General features: G+C 43.8%; 1 protein-coding gene across 1 annotated transcript in view; it reads right to left on the bottom strand.

Annotated features, from left to right (window-relative positions):
* Positions 1 to 1,882: 1,882 nt before the first annotated feature.
* The window catches only part of LOC138258721 (cathepsin W-like), a 271,120-nt gene continuing 255,443 nt past the window's right edge, over positions 1,883 to 17,559 (bottom strand). The window contains exon 11 of the mRNA XM_069206002.1: positions 1,883 to 2,692. Within this exon, the coding sequence (XP_069062103.1) occupies positions 2,591 to 2,692 (102 nt within the window). The 3' untranslated portion in view covers positions 1,883 to 2,590. The remainder of the gene's footprint in view (positions 2,693 to 17,559) is intronic.

Below are 17,559 nucleotides of genomic sequence, written 5' to 3' on the forward strand. Positions count from 1 at the left end.
CTTCAAGCATAGGACTAGCATAGTGCCATCCATTCTGAGCTGAAAAAGGACAAACACCTTTTACCACTCCAGACACAGCATTACAGCTTGGGATTGGTAATATACCTTCCAAGCCAACCTGGAATGAATAAACGCAACCCCTCGGGAAAACGGGTCAGAGAGATGTCAACAATAGTTAAATGGCATACAGCAGGTAATTGATCTATATCCCTTTGCTGGACTATGACATAAGGTTTGGTTTACACCCCTATGGCTACCAAAAAGCCACATAGCCTAGAAAGGGTTTGTTTTTTTCAGTGGAGTATAAAAGGGTACCCAGGTGAAGAAACATTACCAAAATATACTAACAATGGTACCTTCCATAATACATGTATCTATGGCTCCAATTTATTGTGCCAACTTTTACTGTCAGCTTTTAAGACAGTTTTTTTCACAAACAGACGGTTTAAGATACCTATCCACACATGCCCATTGTGGTGGTGGAGCTATGTGCTAACTCAGTGGGTATCATGACGCTACCTAGTGCTCACATATTTTGAGATTGTTTGGGGTTTGATTTTCTGGTGAAAGGGAGATACTAAGTCGACATGCTCTCACAAAGGGGTGGTGTGACATACAAAAAAACTTTTGAAAATAAAACCATAGCAAACATTATGAACATTTAAACACATTTGACAATACAAACCTGCATAGAATGTCAAGACACTAGTGAAGGCAGTGTGTTATGAATGTTGAATAAGCATACAAATGAAACCACAAGAGGATCTTTCTCACATCAGTTGGGACTCCTGTGTTGTTAATGATGTACAATTTGAGTACTCTGAAATTGGGAGTAGTGTAATGTCTAATGGTGTAATTAAAGGGACCTAAAATTGCTTCCATCCAGCCTGGGATGTCAAATTCACTAACTATCTACAGGCCACTGAACGTGGAGTCTTTCCATCATCAGTTATCACAATACAAGACACTTTACATAGGAATAAAGTTAAGTAATACGGTTAGATAGACTACGTGCTAAAGAATGCCCATTACCCTGTGTGGTGTTGTAAAGCTGAAACGTGTAGGCACAATACACATGTAGGTTCAACACCTTTCTCTTTTCATTTTTTGTGAAACTGAGGTATGAACAAAAAAGGCTGGCCCCCTATAAAATGTAGCAGTGTCTGAACAGATCTCTATTGTTGATGACTGTTGGCCAGCTACCAGGACCACTAATCCCTCTGATGTGTTTAGATAAAGGTTAGATGTAGAAATCAGGTCTGAATTTGTTGAAGGATTTTAACTGATCATTTGCCATTAAAAGTGCATGGGTATTCAGCACAGTAGGTTGAATCTGTGCATTTGTGTTTATTTCTTGAAGCTGTTCCACAGAGGTCCTCAACTGAAAGAACACAAGGGAGGAAGATGCCTAGATACCTTGCAAGTATCCATTATTCCAGTTCTCTTTTCTCATCCCAGGCCTTATTTCCTCTTTTGATATGCATATTTCGATGTGAGCTCGGGTTCACACAACCAGGCGGTATTATGGATAGAACAGGTTTTTGTAGTCTCCACCTAAGTGGGTTTAAGAAAGAAGGCTCCAGAGTAAGGTCTGTGATCAGGAAAGAAGAACCGCAGTAATGGGATTGCTGGTAAATCCTTATTAATAAAGCTCTATGGAGTTTGCAGAATTAGATGGTGTCCATACATTGTTGTCAATGAGGATAAGAACACAAAAAACACACTCCCACACAATCTCCACTCCCCAAAAGAGTTAGCCATGCTCCCACGGCTGCTGTTATTTTTTCACTAAATAATTACGCCAATATTCATGCAGATACCCACGAAAAAAATCACTTCACGGTGGCATCTTAATAAAGAAAATGACATGAAGTTACAGGAGAAAATAAGTTTTATTATTTGGCAAGAGTAATGTGCCATATATGCAGACAGGGTTGGGCAAGTAGCTAGAAGCAGCCATGGAAAATATTTTTTGTGCAGGACTGACATTGCAGAGAGCAAGGATGCGTGCCGAGCATCCCTGGCCCAGGTTTTCCTCTGAAGAAATAAGGGCGACAGACAGGTAATTTAATAGCTCAAATAAGAATCTTTCAGTGCACTCGGGAGCATTAATTCCCCGTGGAAACTCATTTAATCGACCACTCATGCTCTGATCACTGCCGAAAGTCCTCCAGCCTGTCATGGGGTTTCTTTCCGTCTCCAGCATTAATGTTACCCAAAACCCAGATTGGTTTGGCGGAGTGGGTATTTCATACAAGTGTGAACCCACATCTACTTGTGCCGCAATTCTACACTGAAACCCATTCATAAAGAACAGTTGGAGCAGACAGCCTTTTACAATGTGCCTTGCAATTAACGATTTTGGTTTCACTCACCACTAGAACACTGTAATCGTTGGATTTGTAAATCTATATTTGTGATATTTGTAAAAAGCAAACTAGCAACGGGTCAGACTAAGGGAAGATTTCGCCTCCCTAGATCCGCCTATCATCAGTCCTGGGTTGCAGAATGGAATGATTTTGTCCGTGTCTTCGACGGGCGTTGAGTGGAAGCAAGCGTGGAAGCGAAGTGGGGCCCGTTGTGCAGATGCTCAGGAGGGACAGGAAACTCTTTTGCGGCGGTTACGGATGGCAGTCACCGGGTATTTGGTGATGCCGCACATATTGGTTCCTCGGCTAAGGCGAAAATAACCCTACAAAAAGAAAGTGGAGGAAAAGTGTTAAAACATTCATATGAAATGTAATGTCCATTTTTGCTTTTTCCTCTTTTTTTTTTTAGGCATTTATAGTGCATATACTAAGCTGAGGCCGTCTTAGTTCATGCTAAGCGGTTTTGCAGCTACAAACGATTTGAATCGCAGGATCTAACTGTTTGTAAATGCAAAAAACACATTTTGGTATATATGAATCTCAAATTGCGATTTGATAACACATTACCACATCGCAATTTGGAATTGTGAATACATACTGATTCGGTATTTGGAAGGGGCGTCTTTAGTGCATCTCGTCCGAATACCAAATCTGAACGGGCCCTATTAATGTTTTGTGACCAATTTCCGGTAACAAAACATTAAGGGGCATATTTATGAGCTCCTTTGCGTCGCTCTTGCAACACACAACATGGTGGAAGAGCAATGCAAATGAAAAGAGAGATTTATGAAGCCACGCAAGGCCACCTTCCGTGACCCTGGGTGACTTCATAAATCTTGAGTAATGTAACACAGCTCAGATCGCTGGTTTGCATTACCCTGCACCAGGGAGGCATTTCCATGGGTGTTCTCACGCCACATCCATGATTTTGATGCCTTCCCAGATTTACAAGAACAGGTAAACCTGGGAATGAGCAAAAAGATACGCTTTCCCAGGAGAGGCATAAACAAGGAGAAATATCTTTAAAAGAAAAAGCCTCTCAGGATTGTCTTTGTGCAGGAAGGTGCCCAGCGCAGCAGTAAGGACACAATTGTTCCCTATTGCCTTAAATATGGTACATTCCTGCCATTTCCCAGTGCCGCAAAGCAGCAAGGTGACTTGCTGCACTGCCCTGCACCACTTTGCCATAAATACGTCCCTAACATTTTACTGTCACCTTGAAGGTGGTAACCTAGTCCCCTTTGAGAATGTTAAAGAATGAAACAAACATCTAATTTTCTTTTTTGAAACGCATCCTGTTTTCCTTCAAGGCTTGCTAAATCAGTTTCTTGCACAGGTATGTCTGCGTCCTCAAACACAAATCACATTAGAAAAGTGGTATGACCAGTGTCCAGAGTGGGCCTTTTTTAGATGGAAAAGAAGCAAACATTCTGCATAACAGGGAGGTGAGAGGGCAGTGAGAAATTTGGGGTGACAGAGAATATCCACCAGAAAGAGCATTACTAAAGGTAAAAACATGTTCCTCTGGTAGAGACTTCTAGCCACAGAATCCTTACCTTACAGTACATGCCAGATCAATACTTCTTTGGCGATGGGTCTGTGAACTGGTTCAGACTAAAAAGTCCTGAAGAACCGAAAAGACAATGTGCCTGTCACAATGTATTGACCGTCAATGCAATAATGTTTAGTAAAAGTGTGCAGAGATGCCCATATAGCAGCTTGACAGATGTCCTGGACATGAACTCAGCAGCTAACACAGTGGTTGCAGCCTTGACTCTGGAAGGCACAGGAGGTTGCTTCTTGGACTGTGTGTAGCAGATATTAATTCAGCGCACAGTGCATCTGGCGATCGGACGTTTCTGCACAGCCTTCCCTATCCTTGCTCTAGCGGACCCAACGAAGAGCGAATCGTCCATCGGTGTTGTTTGTTACAATCGATGTAAAAAAATAACATTCTTTTTTGGTCCAGTTGATGGAGTCTCTCCTCCTCTTTTGAAAGGTGAGGTAGAGCTAAGGAGATTGGCAGTGTGATACTTGGGGTGACATGGAACAGTGTCACCAATTTTGGTAGGAAAGAGGCACAGGTGCGGAGAACCAGTTTGTCTGAAAAGGGTGCACAGAAGGCGCTTCATGCTGGCTAACCCTCCTGGACAATGTAATGGCCACTAAGAAAACAGTTTTTATTGTCAAGAGATGTAGAAGGCAACTATGCATGGGCTCAAAGGGCAATCACATCAAAAATATTAAAACCAAATTAAGGCCCCATTGGGGCATAATTAAGGATTTTGGAGGGAACAAATTCTGAAGTCTGTGCAGTAAATCAGTCCCATTAGGTGACTTGAAAAGGGAGGGCTGATCTGGTGATCCTGAGAAGGCCAATATGCCTGAAATAAGCTTTTTAACCGTGCCAAAGCAAAGCCTTGATGGACTAATGATAAGCAACAATACCTCGGACAAAGGTGGAGAGGGGGGATTAACATGTTTGTTAGTGCTCCAAGCCACAAAGACAGGCATATATGCTTTTGTTGATGGATGCCTGGCTGCCAGAATTACTTTGCAAACTTCCAAAGGGAGGTCAAAACTGTCAGCTGCACCTGCTCAAACTACATGCGTGAAGGTGGAGTATGCGCAGATTCAGGTGCAGAACCCTGCCATGTTGCTGTAACAGGAGATCCTCCTGAAGAGGCAGCCTGATTAGAGGTCTGCTGCTCATGCTCATGCTCAGGAGTTTGAGATACCATACTCTCCATGCCCAATTGGGAGCCACAAGCATTACTTTGTCTCGACTGTTCCTGATCTTATTGAGAACTCTGATCAGAAATAGTATAGACAGAAAGCGTAAATGGGTACTGAGTAGCATTAAAGACAAAATGCGTCTCAGAACGGGAGCCACCTTGTAAAGTCTAGCACACAAAAGTGATGACATTGTGCATTCTCAGCAGTGGCAAATAGATCTAATGAAGGTTATTCCCAGGCGTGAAAACAGCCTTGGCACTTCTCCAGATGGAGATGCCATTCGTGATCTGTGAGGCATTGTTGGTTGATTTTGTTCACCCAGGTGTTTAGAGAGCCCGCCAGGTATGGTATGAACACAAAGATGTCCTGACGTTCCAGCCATGTCCAGAGATGCAGGGTCTCTTGATACAGGATCCACAACCCCGCTCTGCCCTGTTTTTTTTTGCAATACTACAAGACGGCGGTGTTGCTTGTGGACACCTGAACCAGCCATCTTTCGATGGAAAGAAGAAAGGCTTTCAATGCAAGGTGAATCACTTTCAACTGCAACAGTTTTATATGGCACTGAGGCAGAGTCCTCTGATATCCACCTCTCCCAGATGGCTGCCCCAACCCAGGAGTGAACCATCTCCTACCACTGCGAGCTCTAGGTGGGAAAGGGAGAAAAGTCTGCTGCTGACCAAATCACGGTTTATTAGCTACCACTGCAGGTGTTTTGCAGTTCCCTTCGATATCCAGACCAGGTCGGAGAAATTCCTGCGATGCTGTGCCCACTGCAACTTCAGGTCCCACTAAACAGCTTGCATATGCCAGTGGGCATGTGTTACCAGCAGGATGAATGGGGCCCAGCAGCCCCAGCGACAGTCTCACCAAAATCCAGGATAGAGACTGAAACATCAGATTCATAGCCTGAATATCCTCGACTTGCAGCTCCAAAGGATAGCCCCAAAATTACACTGTGTCCAGAATGGTTCAGATGAAATGGAGCATCTGAGAGAGTCAGGGATGACTTCGGCACATTGATACTGAACCCCAGGAAATGCATGAGGTGCACCGTAGTCTGGAGGTCGGTGACAATTGCCTGGGGCAAGCTCGCCTTCAGCAGCCAGTTGATGAGGTAGAGGAAGCCAGGAAACCTAGAACTACACGGATAGGCGACATCCATCGCCATCACTTTTGAGAACATCCGAGGAGCGTTAGTAAGGCCAAAGGGAAGCACAGCAAAAAAAGTGCTTGAGGCCCACTGTGAACCACAGGTAATGTCTGTTGGCTGGAAGGACAAGTATCTGAAAATAGGCATCCAGCAAGCCCAACACTACCATCCTCGGTTCAGGGCAGACAGGACCTGATCCAACATGAACATTTTGAATTTCTCCTTTCTCAGGAAGGAGTTGAGAGGGTGCAGGTAAAGTACAGGGCCAAGGCATAAAGTAGTGGGTTGAGGAACCACAACCTTTTTCTGATGTCAGAACGCTCTTGATGGCTCCTTTGGCTGAAAGAGCCTGCTCTCTCTGACGCAGCACAGGGAGGTTGTCCTCCGACAGCTGATAGGTAGATGGTGGCATGGGTGGCAGGGTTTCCTGTGAATGGGAGGGAGTAACCCCTCTGAACAATTTAGGGGACCCACTGGTCTGAGGTTTTGGAATGCCATAGGGGCAGGAAGTGCTTAATTCTGCATTGACTGGTTGCCTGTGATTGTGAGAAGGCATAATAAAGGGCTTTGGAGGCTGTGGCTGCTGGGGTTGTGTGTGTGGCAGACTGGGTAGATCTCGCTCTTGGGTCCCACAGGGCTTGTGGGAATCACATCTGTGGTCCTGTTTGACATGGTGGTTGGGTGGTACAGGACGCGGTTGACAGCCTCTCGTAGTCACGGAAGAGACAAGTGGGGCAGGTAGGGGCTGGGAAGAGTCCCTGTGACTAGGCGGTGGCCCTGCTATCCTGAAGGCACTCAAGCACTGAATCTGCCATATCACCGAAGAGAAGAGCACCATCGAAGGGCTTGTCCATAAAGGATGCCTTACATCCCACAAAAAAACAGTAGGTCTCAACCAGGCATGGTGTGCCTCTAACAAAGCAGTTGCTCTGCCTAGTGAGTTGGTCGTATCTAGTCATATCCAGTCTGCAGCGTATAATTGATTTTGCTGCGTCCCTCCCATCAGCCCTTCTCCAAAACCATTGGCAGCACTTGTGCACTGAATCTCAAATGGTTTGGGAATACCAGCTCAAGAGGCACACATTGTTCACTGCCTGCAGTGCCAGGTTGGTGTAAGAGAAAATCTTCTTACCTTCCCTATTCAATAGTGTGGTAGGGATTGCCTCAGGGTTGACTTTGGACATCGAAACCTGGACAACCAGATTCTCCTGGGTGGGGTGTTGGTTGAGGAAAGCCTTTTCCCCAGGAGCAAGGCGGGGGCAATGGGCAATCACCTGTGCACCAGAGCCTCTGAGCAGGCTTAGCCCATGTCCTGAGCAGGACATCAGTAAGGACTTTATTAAATAGTAGAAAAGGTTCTTTGGGGGGCAACTCCTAGTTGAAGCACCTGTGTCAAGACATTTGTCTTGACTGCCACTGAGAGCAGCGGAAGGTCCAGGACCTCAGCCATCCTCCCACCACCATGACAAATGAAGCCCCTTCCTCTATAGCCACAATAGGAGGAGAGACTAAGCCAGTGTCTGGAGAGTTGTCCAGACTTCTGGCATCCGCCAGTTCCTCATACCAGTTAAACCTGTACTCTTTCATTGGGTTGGGCGTAACAATAAGCATTGTCAAATCTGCCCCAATCATGTTCTCCACTAAGCCTATGAGTAAAAAGAGGCACTGTCTCCAAACCAGAGGGTCTTGTTCTAGATGCCACAAGTCCAGCTCTGTACTGGAGTCTGGTACAACAATCAAATTACTGCCACAGAGTGTTATCAGCAGCCCCGAGAACAGCGCCACTGGAATGGGCTCTAGGGAAGGTCAAAGACTCACGACTGGAACTGATCCATAGGCCCCCAACTGGCGCAGAGGGTGAACCTGATGGCGGGAATTCAGTGGGGGTACTGCCCTGGGGCTTGAAAGTGCTGCATATGGGTAGGCCCACCCTAATATGAGGTGCAGTGCCTCAAAACATTGTCTTACCTGGGCAGGGGCCACTCCGGCTTTGAGAAATTCTGGGAGGCGCAGAGCACACCCGGAATCAAGCTCAAGCTCTGCAGCTGAAGTGTGGGAGTGGGCCCTAGATTTGTGGCATTGTTTTGACTTGGACCGGCATGGTGACGTTAAAACCTCCTGGACTTTTTGTAGAACTTACCCAACCGTGACTTGGACCATGACAATAACATTTAGTAATGACTCTAAAAGCAGACGCCAGGCCTCTGTTGCAAGTGGGACCTTGATCATTGAGGAGTCACTCAGTTTCGGGCAACCAGGAGCTACGGGGCATGCTCCTAGACTGCCTTAGGTTTCATCGCTCCACAGTCGGGGCAGGCCTTGGAGTCATGGCCCAGTTCTTGGCACCAAAGGCAAATCAGATGCGGGTCTGTCACAGACATCGGCCTGTTACAGGAACCACAGGGTTTGAATCCGAAATGTTTTTTAGGGGACATCCCTATTTGCAGACTGGGAGCAAAAGCTCAAAATAATTGACAAAACATTAAAAAAACAGTCCAAAAAAATGGACTGGGGCAGCTCTCTCTGGATCTGCACTGATGGCGCAGAAAGAAAAGAAGTGATGTCAGCACTCTGGAGTGGCACCGAGATAAGCGCTACGCACATCACATCCAACGCAGAGCCAATTCATGCCACCTACTCGCGTGCACCGGTACTGCTCAAGATTTCCCAGATCCAGTCTGGTGTTTGGGGAATATTGCAAGGCAGCAGATCCCAACCTGTGGTCTGCTGACCGCCAGGGATCTGTGACACATTCCCAGGGGGTCCGCAGGCCTGAACCGACAGGAAGGCACCTCTCCAGGTGGGGCCTCTCGACAGAAGCACATGCGTGTTTTTATATTTATTACTTCATTTGTGCAGCAGTTTTGAGAGCAGTGCTTTCGGGCAAAAATAAAAGTGTCAAAATAACTCTAGTGATTAATGTACCTGCTGCAGTGAGATGGGAGTTTTGTCTAGTGGCAATTTTGACTCATCTAAGGTAGCGCAGATGGTTAATATCCCTGCTGCAAAGAACGTGTATCATGCAAAGAATAGTATTCCATGTGCGTAGCACAGTGGGTTACCGCCTTTGTCAAAGAGATTGTTTTGCTACTGTGCAGGTCATAAGTTACAATTGTAATCTAACACAGTGAGCTATAAACCGCCAACAAAGAGCTGCATGCAAACTGCATGGCACAAATTAGAAAGTTATGTTTTTTCCCCCAGTCTTTGATTATCATTATGCTGCTAAAATAGTTTTGCTTGCATAAAAATAGTCTTAATATTGAGGTCAACGCTAACCACTGTGTTATGAATCCTGAGTTTTTGCTTCTCCAGATGAGGCACTCTTAGAAAATGCCTACCAGTATGGATGATGTGAATCCTACACCATGTAGTCCCCTGTAAAGTGCTCCGACACCCTACACTGGTATGAGAGGTGCTATAAAACAAATGACTTACATGTGACAGAGAGGCTATGGAGAGATGAAAGGGCCTTCTGGTTCTACACCCTCTCCCCACCACATATTTATGTGAAAAAGATTTCTCAGATCTTATGTACCTAAGAAATAAAAACAGAAATCGCTTCAGAAATGTAGAATCTGACTTGAGGATTCAGCTTTCTTAAAGAAAGCCAAACATTGAAATGTTAGTCGCCGAAATGCAGCATCAACATTTCTGTTAAAATCTTTACATTTTTGCATATTTTTTCAATATAAAATAATTATATTTGTAGTAATTTGAGTATTTGTGTGGTGTGTACATGCTTGTGTATTTGTTTTTTTACAAATTACTGTTTTAATGTTTGAAATTTAAATTGTACAAATTGCTTCGAGGTCCCCAGCTTTCAGTAATGATTTAGTGGGGGTTCTCAGGAGTCAAAAGGTTGGGAACCACTGACATAGAGAATGTAGGGGCAGATATGGGGGGGGTGGGATTGGAATCAGCGCATGGGGGTTAGCAAAAACAAACATACACTTTTATGTAGTGCTTAAAGAAAAAAAGTAGTTCCCAAAATGTAAGCACTGGAAGGATAAAAGGATGGTAAAGAAGGTATGCTCCAGGGAAGGACAAACACAAGAAGAAGGCGGTATGCCTTCGAATAAGAAGCAAGTAAGGAGGTGACAAAGTCAACCAACCGTAGTTTTAATCCAACTGTAAGCTTTTGGTATGGTCCACAACAGGTTGCAATTACCAAGAAAATACTGGGGTAATTCATGACTGTTGTTCAGACTACCCTTTGTGGGCATGTGACCTTTAGCATGTTTTTCTCAAAGAAGACCCCCTGAACCACTCTTGACGAAGGTGAGCTTGCTAGCTTTACTCACGGTTCAATGTTACATGCAGCCAGCACCAATGGTAAATTGGGCCGTGCCAGTGGTGGAGGTGGGCAGTGTTGGAGGTGGACGGCACCAGTCAGGGAGTAAGTGGCACCAGTGGGCTGAGTGACCCCCTGTGCCTTTTTCGTTTATGAATTCAACTGAGTTTTCTTCAACAATGTTAAAGTCTCCCTGAATTTTATGGCAAGACTGTAGGCTCTTATTAAGCTTTCTAATCTTGCTTTAGTTTAAAGATCAGCAGTCAAGGTATATAGAAAAAAACTACAAATTGCATAAAGCTTGAACAGTACAGCCAATGGGATAACAAACGTAATAGATGTGAACAGCTAATAACAACCTAAGGACAGCTAAAATACCTAGCTTGACTGTGAACAGCCCTCTGTTCTTGCTGCTTGCAATCAAAATAAGTATTTTCATACATTTCTCTCATATCACTTTTACATGTTTTGTTTTCACTGCCGCTTAGTTTAATTGCTGGGTGGTTGCTGATAATTAAATTTGCTGGTTCGTTGCTTTGTCCCAATCAGCAAGTTGCTGCATTGGCTGTGAACGCTGTTCTCTCTCGCGCTCTGATCAGTTTTGGACCTCAGTAGCTATTTTATTGCAGTCCGAGACACTGGTTGAAATTTCACACAATTTTTTCTTCCCGCATTACAGAAGTATTTCAGCCCCTTTCTCCCTGCTTGGGGTTTCGCTTCCTCACAAGGATTTACTCGCTCAACGATTTGTCTGTTTTCAAGCGTCTGAGGCATGGCTTCTGTTCCCGCCTCTGACCTTTCCATTAATTTTCCCAGCATTCTCATATGAGGAGTCTGAGTCTCTCCTCACAACTTTCTATATTTTAACCCCTGGTTTTCACAATTCCAGTGTATTCTCTAATTATATTTGCCTATATTTGGTTATTAGTGAGATAGATAGTTTTGCCATCTTACATTACAATAATGAGGAGGACAAGCCCCTTAAAGGCAATTTGAATTAATTTATTCAGACTTCAGTGGAGCAGGATGTTGCAGCCTCTATTGACAAAGTATCCAAAAATATAGAAAAATCAGTGCTTAATGTCAAAGATGATTCTGGCCCATTCTGCGGGGAAAGCAAAAAGAGCAAAGAGATGGGGTTTCCTCCTGTGGCTGGTTTCAGAACCAAAGTGATGAATAATGCTGCACAATTGATTGGTGAGGTTTCCCCACACATGACAGAGGACGTGGTTCTTCCCAGGCCTCCTACTCAGGAAGGGAACAAACAAAATTCTACTATTATTCATAAGAAATTGTCTTCTTCCAAGTATAAGGCCAAGTTAAAATACATTTCTTCTCCTATTGTCATTTCTCATATCCCTCATACTGACAAAGATATGGGTGATATGGATTCTGATCAGGACAATGATGGGGTGGGGGACGTGAACCCTTTCACCTCTCCTCCTCCCAAGAAACAGAAAATGGCCTCTCCCTCTCATGATCCCTTTAAGGCCAAAATAGTTATGAACTCAGATGGTGTGCCTATGCTCGACCCCATCCTAATTTATCACCACGAATCCACTGAGTAGTTGCCCACTGACCAGGTGGAAGAATATGTGGCTTCTAGGTTGTGGTTGCCTCTGGACAAGCAAACAAGAGCTAAACTTAAGTCTGAATGTCCTCGTCCTTCACTTCCTTCCAAAATTACAGCAACTCCTGCCATTGATCCCTCTCTACTAATTTTCTTTTTGAATTTTTGGAAAGACCTACACAATGGGATTGTCAAAGCCTGGTCCACTTGCCAAGACAAACTACTAGATGTGGCTGGTCTTCCGGCTTGGATTTTTGATTTGACTGAATCATCAAGGCTTGACAATTCTCCTGTTGATCTAGTTGACCTTTCCCTGTGGGTACAATTGGCTTTTTACTTACTGGACAATGCAAATTCTGCTTTGACTCATGAACGCAGGAAGAGATTCTTGTTAAAATTGGACGCTAAACTGCTCAGCCTTGCATCTATGGATCCCAGAATAAAAGTGAAGGGACTCCTGTTTGGAGACTCATTTATCAAAGAACTTAGTAAATACGTCTCAATATTTGCATTCCTTATTAAGGTTCAACTGTCGCTGAGAAAAGTTTTCTCCCAACAGGTTTTTGCCAGTGCCGGTAGAGGCAGGAACTGCTTTACTGACCGCAACATACAACAACCAAGGTTCCAGAGGCTCCTTCAATGTGTCCTATCAGGACTACAAGCTTCAATTTTACCCACAAAGAAGTTGAGGCTTCTGTGGTGATGGAAACAAAGATGACAGATACAATTCACAACAGGTGAGCCTCTCTTCTGGCCCTCCTTCCGTAGGGGGCCGTCTTCGTTGGTTTCTTCCAAAGTGGTGTTCCATAACTTTATATCCATGGATGTTAAACATCCTCCAAGGCTATGCCATAGAGTTTACTCTGAGCCTTACTAAACTGTGTTTCTTTGCCCTCCATGTTTTTGTACCGAAATGTCTAACCTCATATCACTGGATATTCAGACCTTATTACAAAAACAAGCAATACTGAGATCCCCTCCTGATCCATCAGGATTCTTCAGTTCCCCCTTTCCAGTCTAGAAGGAAAAACAAGAAAATGAGAGCTGTCATCAACCTCAGATAGTTCAACCATTTTGTTGTTTACCGCCACTTCAAAATGGAACGATTGCTTAAACATGCCTGGATGGTTAGTTTGGATTTACAGGATGCTTACCTCACCTCCCCCATACATCCAGATAAAATGAAAGTATCTCCTGTTTCAATGGTTGGGACACATTTTTTCATTTCTCTTCTCTACATTTTGGACTTTCGGCAGCACCACGGTGCTTTACCAAACTCACAAAACCATTTGTAGCCTCCCTGAGGGCCCAAGGTGTCCGAATGATCATATATTTAGATTACATTCTTTTGATGAACCAAAGACTGCATTCTTTACAAGCTCAAAGTCATCTAACATGTTCCCTAGTGTCAGACCTGGGTTTTCTCATCAATTCAGAAAATGTTGCTAACACCAACAAAACAGCTACAGTTCTTAAGTTTCATAATCAACTCATCCATCGCCACCCTTCAGCTTCCGTCTGTGTAGGTAAAGTCAATAAAACCCCAAATTCTCCAGACTCTCCAGAGTTCAGTAATCTACCTCAGAACTCTAGCGGAATTGTAGGCCTCCTCTCTTTTTCCTTTCAGGCCATCTTTCCAGGTCCTTATCATTATCAGGCCCTTCAAAGATAAAAAATTCACAATTTACAAAGAGGTCTTTCTTATTCTGATACCATATCCCTAGAAAGGAGTCTCAACTAGAACTTCAGTGGTGGATAGAACATTTAGCCGCCTGGAACAGCAAGACCGTCTGCGTATTAGACCCAGATCTTGTGTTAGAGTCAGATGCAGGTCGAACGGGCTGGGATCAATCTCGACTGGGGGTACATGGTCTCTAAAGGAGTCCAAATTGCACATCAGCTGTTTAAAGATGCTTGCCGGTTCCATTGCAATCAGAAGCCTAGCAAAGAACAGAGTTTGTTGTTCCATTCTTTTTTGGATGGACAACATATCCGCAGTCTGTTATATCAATCATCTAGGCAGCACAACTGGCTGAACTAGCAAAGGGTTTTCAGGAATTCTGCCTCATAAACAACATTTCTGTACATGCAGAATACTTGCCAGGAAATCTCAACTCTGTAGCAGATTGGCATTCCCGTTATCTTCAAGACTCCAGCGAGTGGAAACTTCATCCGTCAGTGTTCACTCCTTTGCAACGCAAATAGGGTCCTTTTCAAATAGACTTGTTTGCTTCCCATCTGAATTGCCAAGTTCCTCAATTCTTCAGTTGGTGCCCAGATCCCTTGACTTTAGACGTAGATGCTTTCCTTCAGGGCTGGTCCATCTCAATCAATTGTGCTTTTCCTCCTTTCCTTATGATAAACAGGGTATTAGCGCAGGTCATGGGACAAGAAGCAGTTCTTGTCCTGGTGGCTCCTTTCCGGTAATAACAGGTGTGGTGCCCTCCACTCCTTGAATTGGCAATGGACTTTCTTGTTCTTCTTCCTTCTTTTCCCGATCCCCTCTTGGACCCCCCGACATTCTGCACAATCACAACTCCCTCATTCTTTCAGCTTGGAAGATAACAGGATCTCACAATCTTTCCCATTATTTCACCTGAAGCAACAGACTACATTAATAAATCCTTGGCCCCAGAAACTACAAAAGCTTACAAATTAGCTTGGTCTTTATGGGTAAGCTGGTGTGTGGGAAAAGGTATCAATCCCTTTTCAGCAGATATAACCTACATTGTTAACTTCTTGGCAGCGGAAGCTAGCAGCAGAAAAACTTACCACATTATCAACCTGGTCAGATCTGCCATCTCCCCCAATCATCCCTTTATCAATGGAAAACTGGTAGGACAGCATCTGTTCATCTGTCGACAGTTAAAGAAAGTAAGATTTTGCAATCCTCCTATTCTTAATTACAGTACTTTGTGGGAAGTAAATGTGGTTTTAATTTAGTTTCCTTCATGTCCTGATAAAAACAATCCTCTCACTAAGTATGTTGTCAGCTAAACTTACTATGTTATTATGTCTGATTTCTATCAAATGTTTGTCTGATGTTAGAGCTTTAGATATTTCATCTCGTCAGTTTACGCATACAGGTGTTTTGTTAACAGTTCGTAGATGTACTAAGACAAATTTGACCTCTGTCTTTTATCCCTACATTCCTGATCAACCTAAATTATGTGTGGGATAATGCCACAAAGTATTTGAGCGGGGTACAATTAATCTCAGAAGGTCCTCAGACAATGAACTCCTTAGCTCTTTTTGAAAGCCTCATAAATGGTCTCCTCCCCTGCCTTTGCTCGCTGGGTGAATCGGATCATGTCCTTGGCTTGTATCAATACTTCCATTGTTTGTGTCCATTCTTCTAGAGGAGCCTTGGTTCCCAAAGCTTGGGCTGGCTCTAGTCTCAAAGACATTCTGAAATCAGCTGATTGGTCTAACGATAATGTATTCAGAACTTTTATTGCAAACCTGTACATACAGCTTCTTCTGTTGTTGTTAACATGCTTTAAGCAAGCATAAAAGAGCCTCCGGTCTTGCCATAAAATATAGATTTTCCTAGTAATTTATGAAGGAAAGTCTTAATTCTATTAAAGAAACAGAGGCCAGTATTATCCCAACTCAACACTGTTTAATTTAATGTTTCTTTCCCTCCCTGACAGTGGCTTCAGCACCTCCGCCTTCCTCATAAGGCTACCTCCTCTTCTGCTGGTGCTCCACTGAAGCCTCCAACAATTTTGGACGTCCATGGTGTTCCTGTTTCTCCTACAACATCATCTGTTTACCTTGGACCTAGATTTATGAACTTTGGGAAAGAACTGTTTTCTCTGATAATGGCACTTGCTATTGTGTTTTCTCTTATTCTGTTATTCAATATTTATTTTCTTCTCGCACAAGAAAAGATGGCTGTTTGCTATCAAGCTAGGTATTATAGCTGTTTCTATTGGCTGTTCACATTTACTGTGTTTGTTGTCCCATTGGCTGTACTGTTCAAGCATTATGGAATTTGTCGTTTTTTCTATATATCTTTACTGCTGCTCTAAAAATAAAGCAAGATTAGAAAGCATAATACTCACCTCTGTGTCCTTATTAAAATTAAGACTTTCCTTCCTAAATTACTAGGAAAATCTACATTTTTGTCCATGACTCCCTGACCGAGTCTCTCTGCCTGGATTTTATCCTTTCACATGCTAGTGTCCATGTTGCCCTTCCTCATAGATTGTGACCCCTTGTGCTGGTATCCAAGACCTCCTGTTCTGTGTTAGGTGTATCTCTGCATTTCTCTGTTATTAACTTGCTTCCTTGTCCCATAGTCCTTGTTGCAGAGTCCAGTGTGTGCTTGTCTATGTCCCATTGTAGGTATAACCCTGTTCCATTTAGCCAATGCCTGTGTCTGCGTATTCTGTATTTTCCCCAAGATTCTCACCCACGTCTCTCCTTGTGTTCAGGTCCCTCATCCATATCTGGCTAGTACCTCTGCAGTCTTGCAACCTGGGATTTTCCTGCCAACACCAAAGAAGGTTATGACAAGAAATACAAAAACAATAAGGCGGAAATCACATACCTCTCAAATAGACATAAAAGAGAGGGAGGGAGAACATGAGCATCCCGATCTGTAAGCTAAGACAAGAAGGTGCCTGGACGAGGTAACAAAAAGTCACAGTGACGGGATAAGTGGCCAGGGGGAAAATGCCTTCAGGACAGGGCATCTCCCCTCACCCGTACCTGTGGTCCGTTCCCATAGACCTTTCCCCAATTGCGTGTAAGTCTGCCTCAAAAAGTCCCTTTATCTCCTGCCCACTTTCCATATGGTCTGTGTTTGTGTAACCCAGTGCATTTCTTCCCATGTCAGATTCTTTAGTTGACTTCCATGTCCCTTTCTCCCTTTAACCTTATATTCGTGTGTTCATTAAACATCTAACTTTGTCTCTTCGTGTACACCGGTGTTATTCAGTGTGTTTCCCTTCCAGTGTCCAGGCTTTAATGCATTAGTGCTTCCCCATATTTACCTGTATCCATGCTTACTCATGTCAATAAGTCTCTGTGTCTCTCTGGGTTTCTGTCTTCACATGGCTGTGGACAATGCCATCCCATCTCTTTGTTTTCCTACGGTCATGTCTCCCAATTAGAAAAATATATTATATAAAATATATATATTACTTTTATTAGTTTTACATAAAATTAAAACAATGATTGTTGCGCTCGCTTGGTAGGGTGTGGGGGAGCATCCATTTTTAAAGCTGCTCAGCAGTGGCATGCACTTGCAGTTACTGTGAGAGCGCATTCTGAGCTGCTGAAATTTAGGAAAGCCCTGAAGACTTGGCTATTTCCCAACTAGACTTTCTCCTCTGATCCGGGCTTCCTTATGCTCCAGTTCTTCTCTTCCTCTCTTCACTTACCAATAATCACTGCAGCACCAGAATACCAGTCAGTGTCACAGATGCAC

The sequence above is a fragment of the Pleurodeles waltl genome, chromosome 9 (genome assembly GCF_031143425.1).
Source record: "Pleurodeles waltl isolate 20211129_DDA chromosome 9, aPleWal1.hap1.20221129, whole genome shotgun sequence".
Classification (NCBI taxonomy): domain Eukaryota; kingdom Metazoa; phylum Chordata; class Amphibia; order Caudata; family Salamandridae; genus Pleurodeles; species Pleurodeles waltl.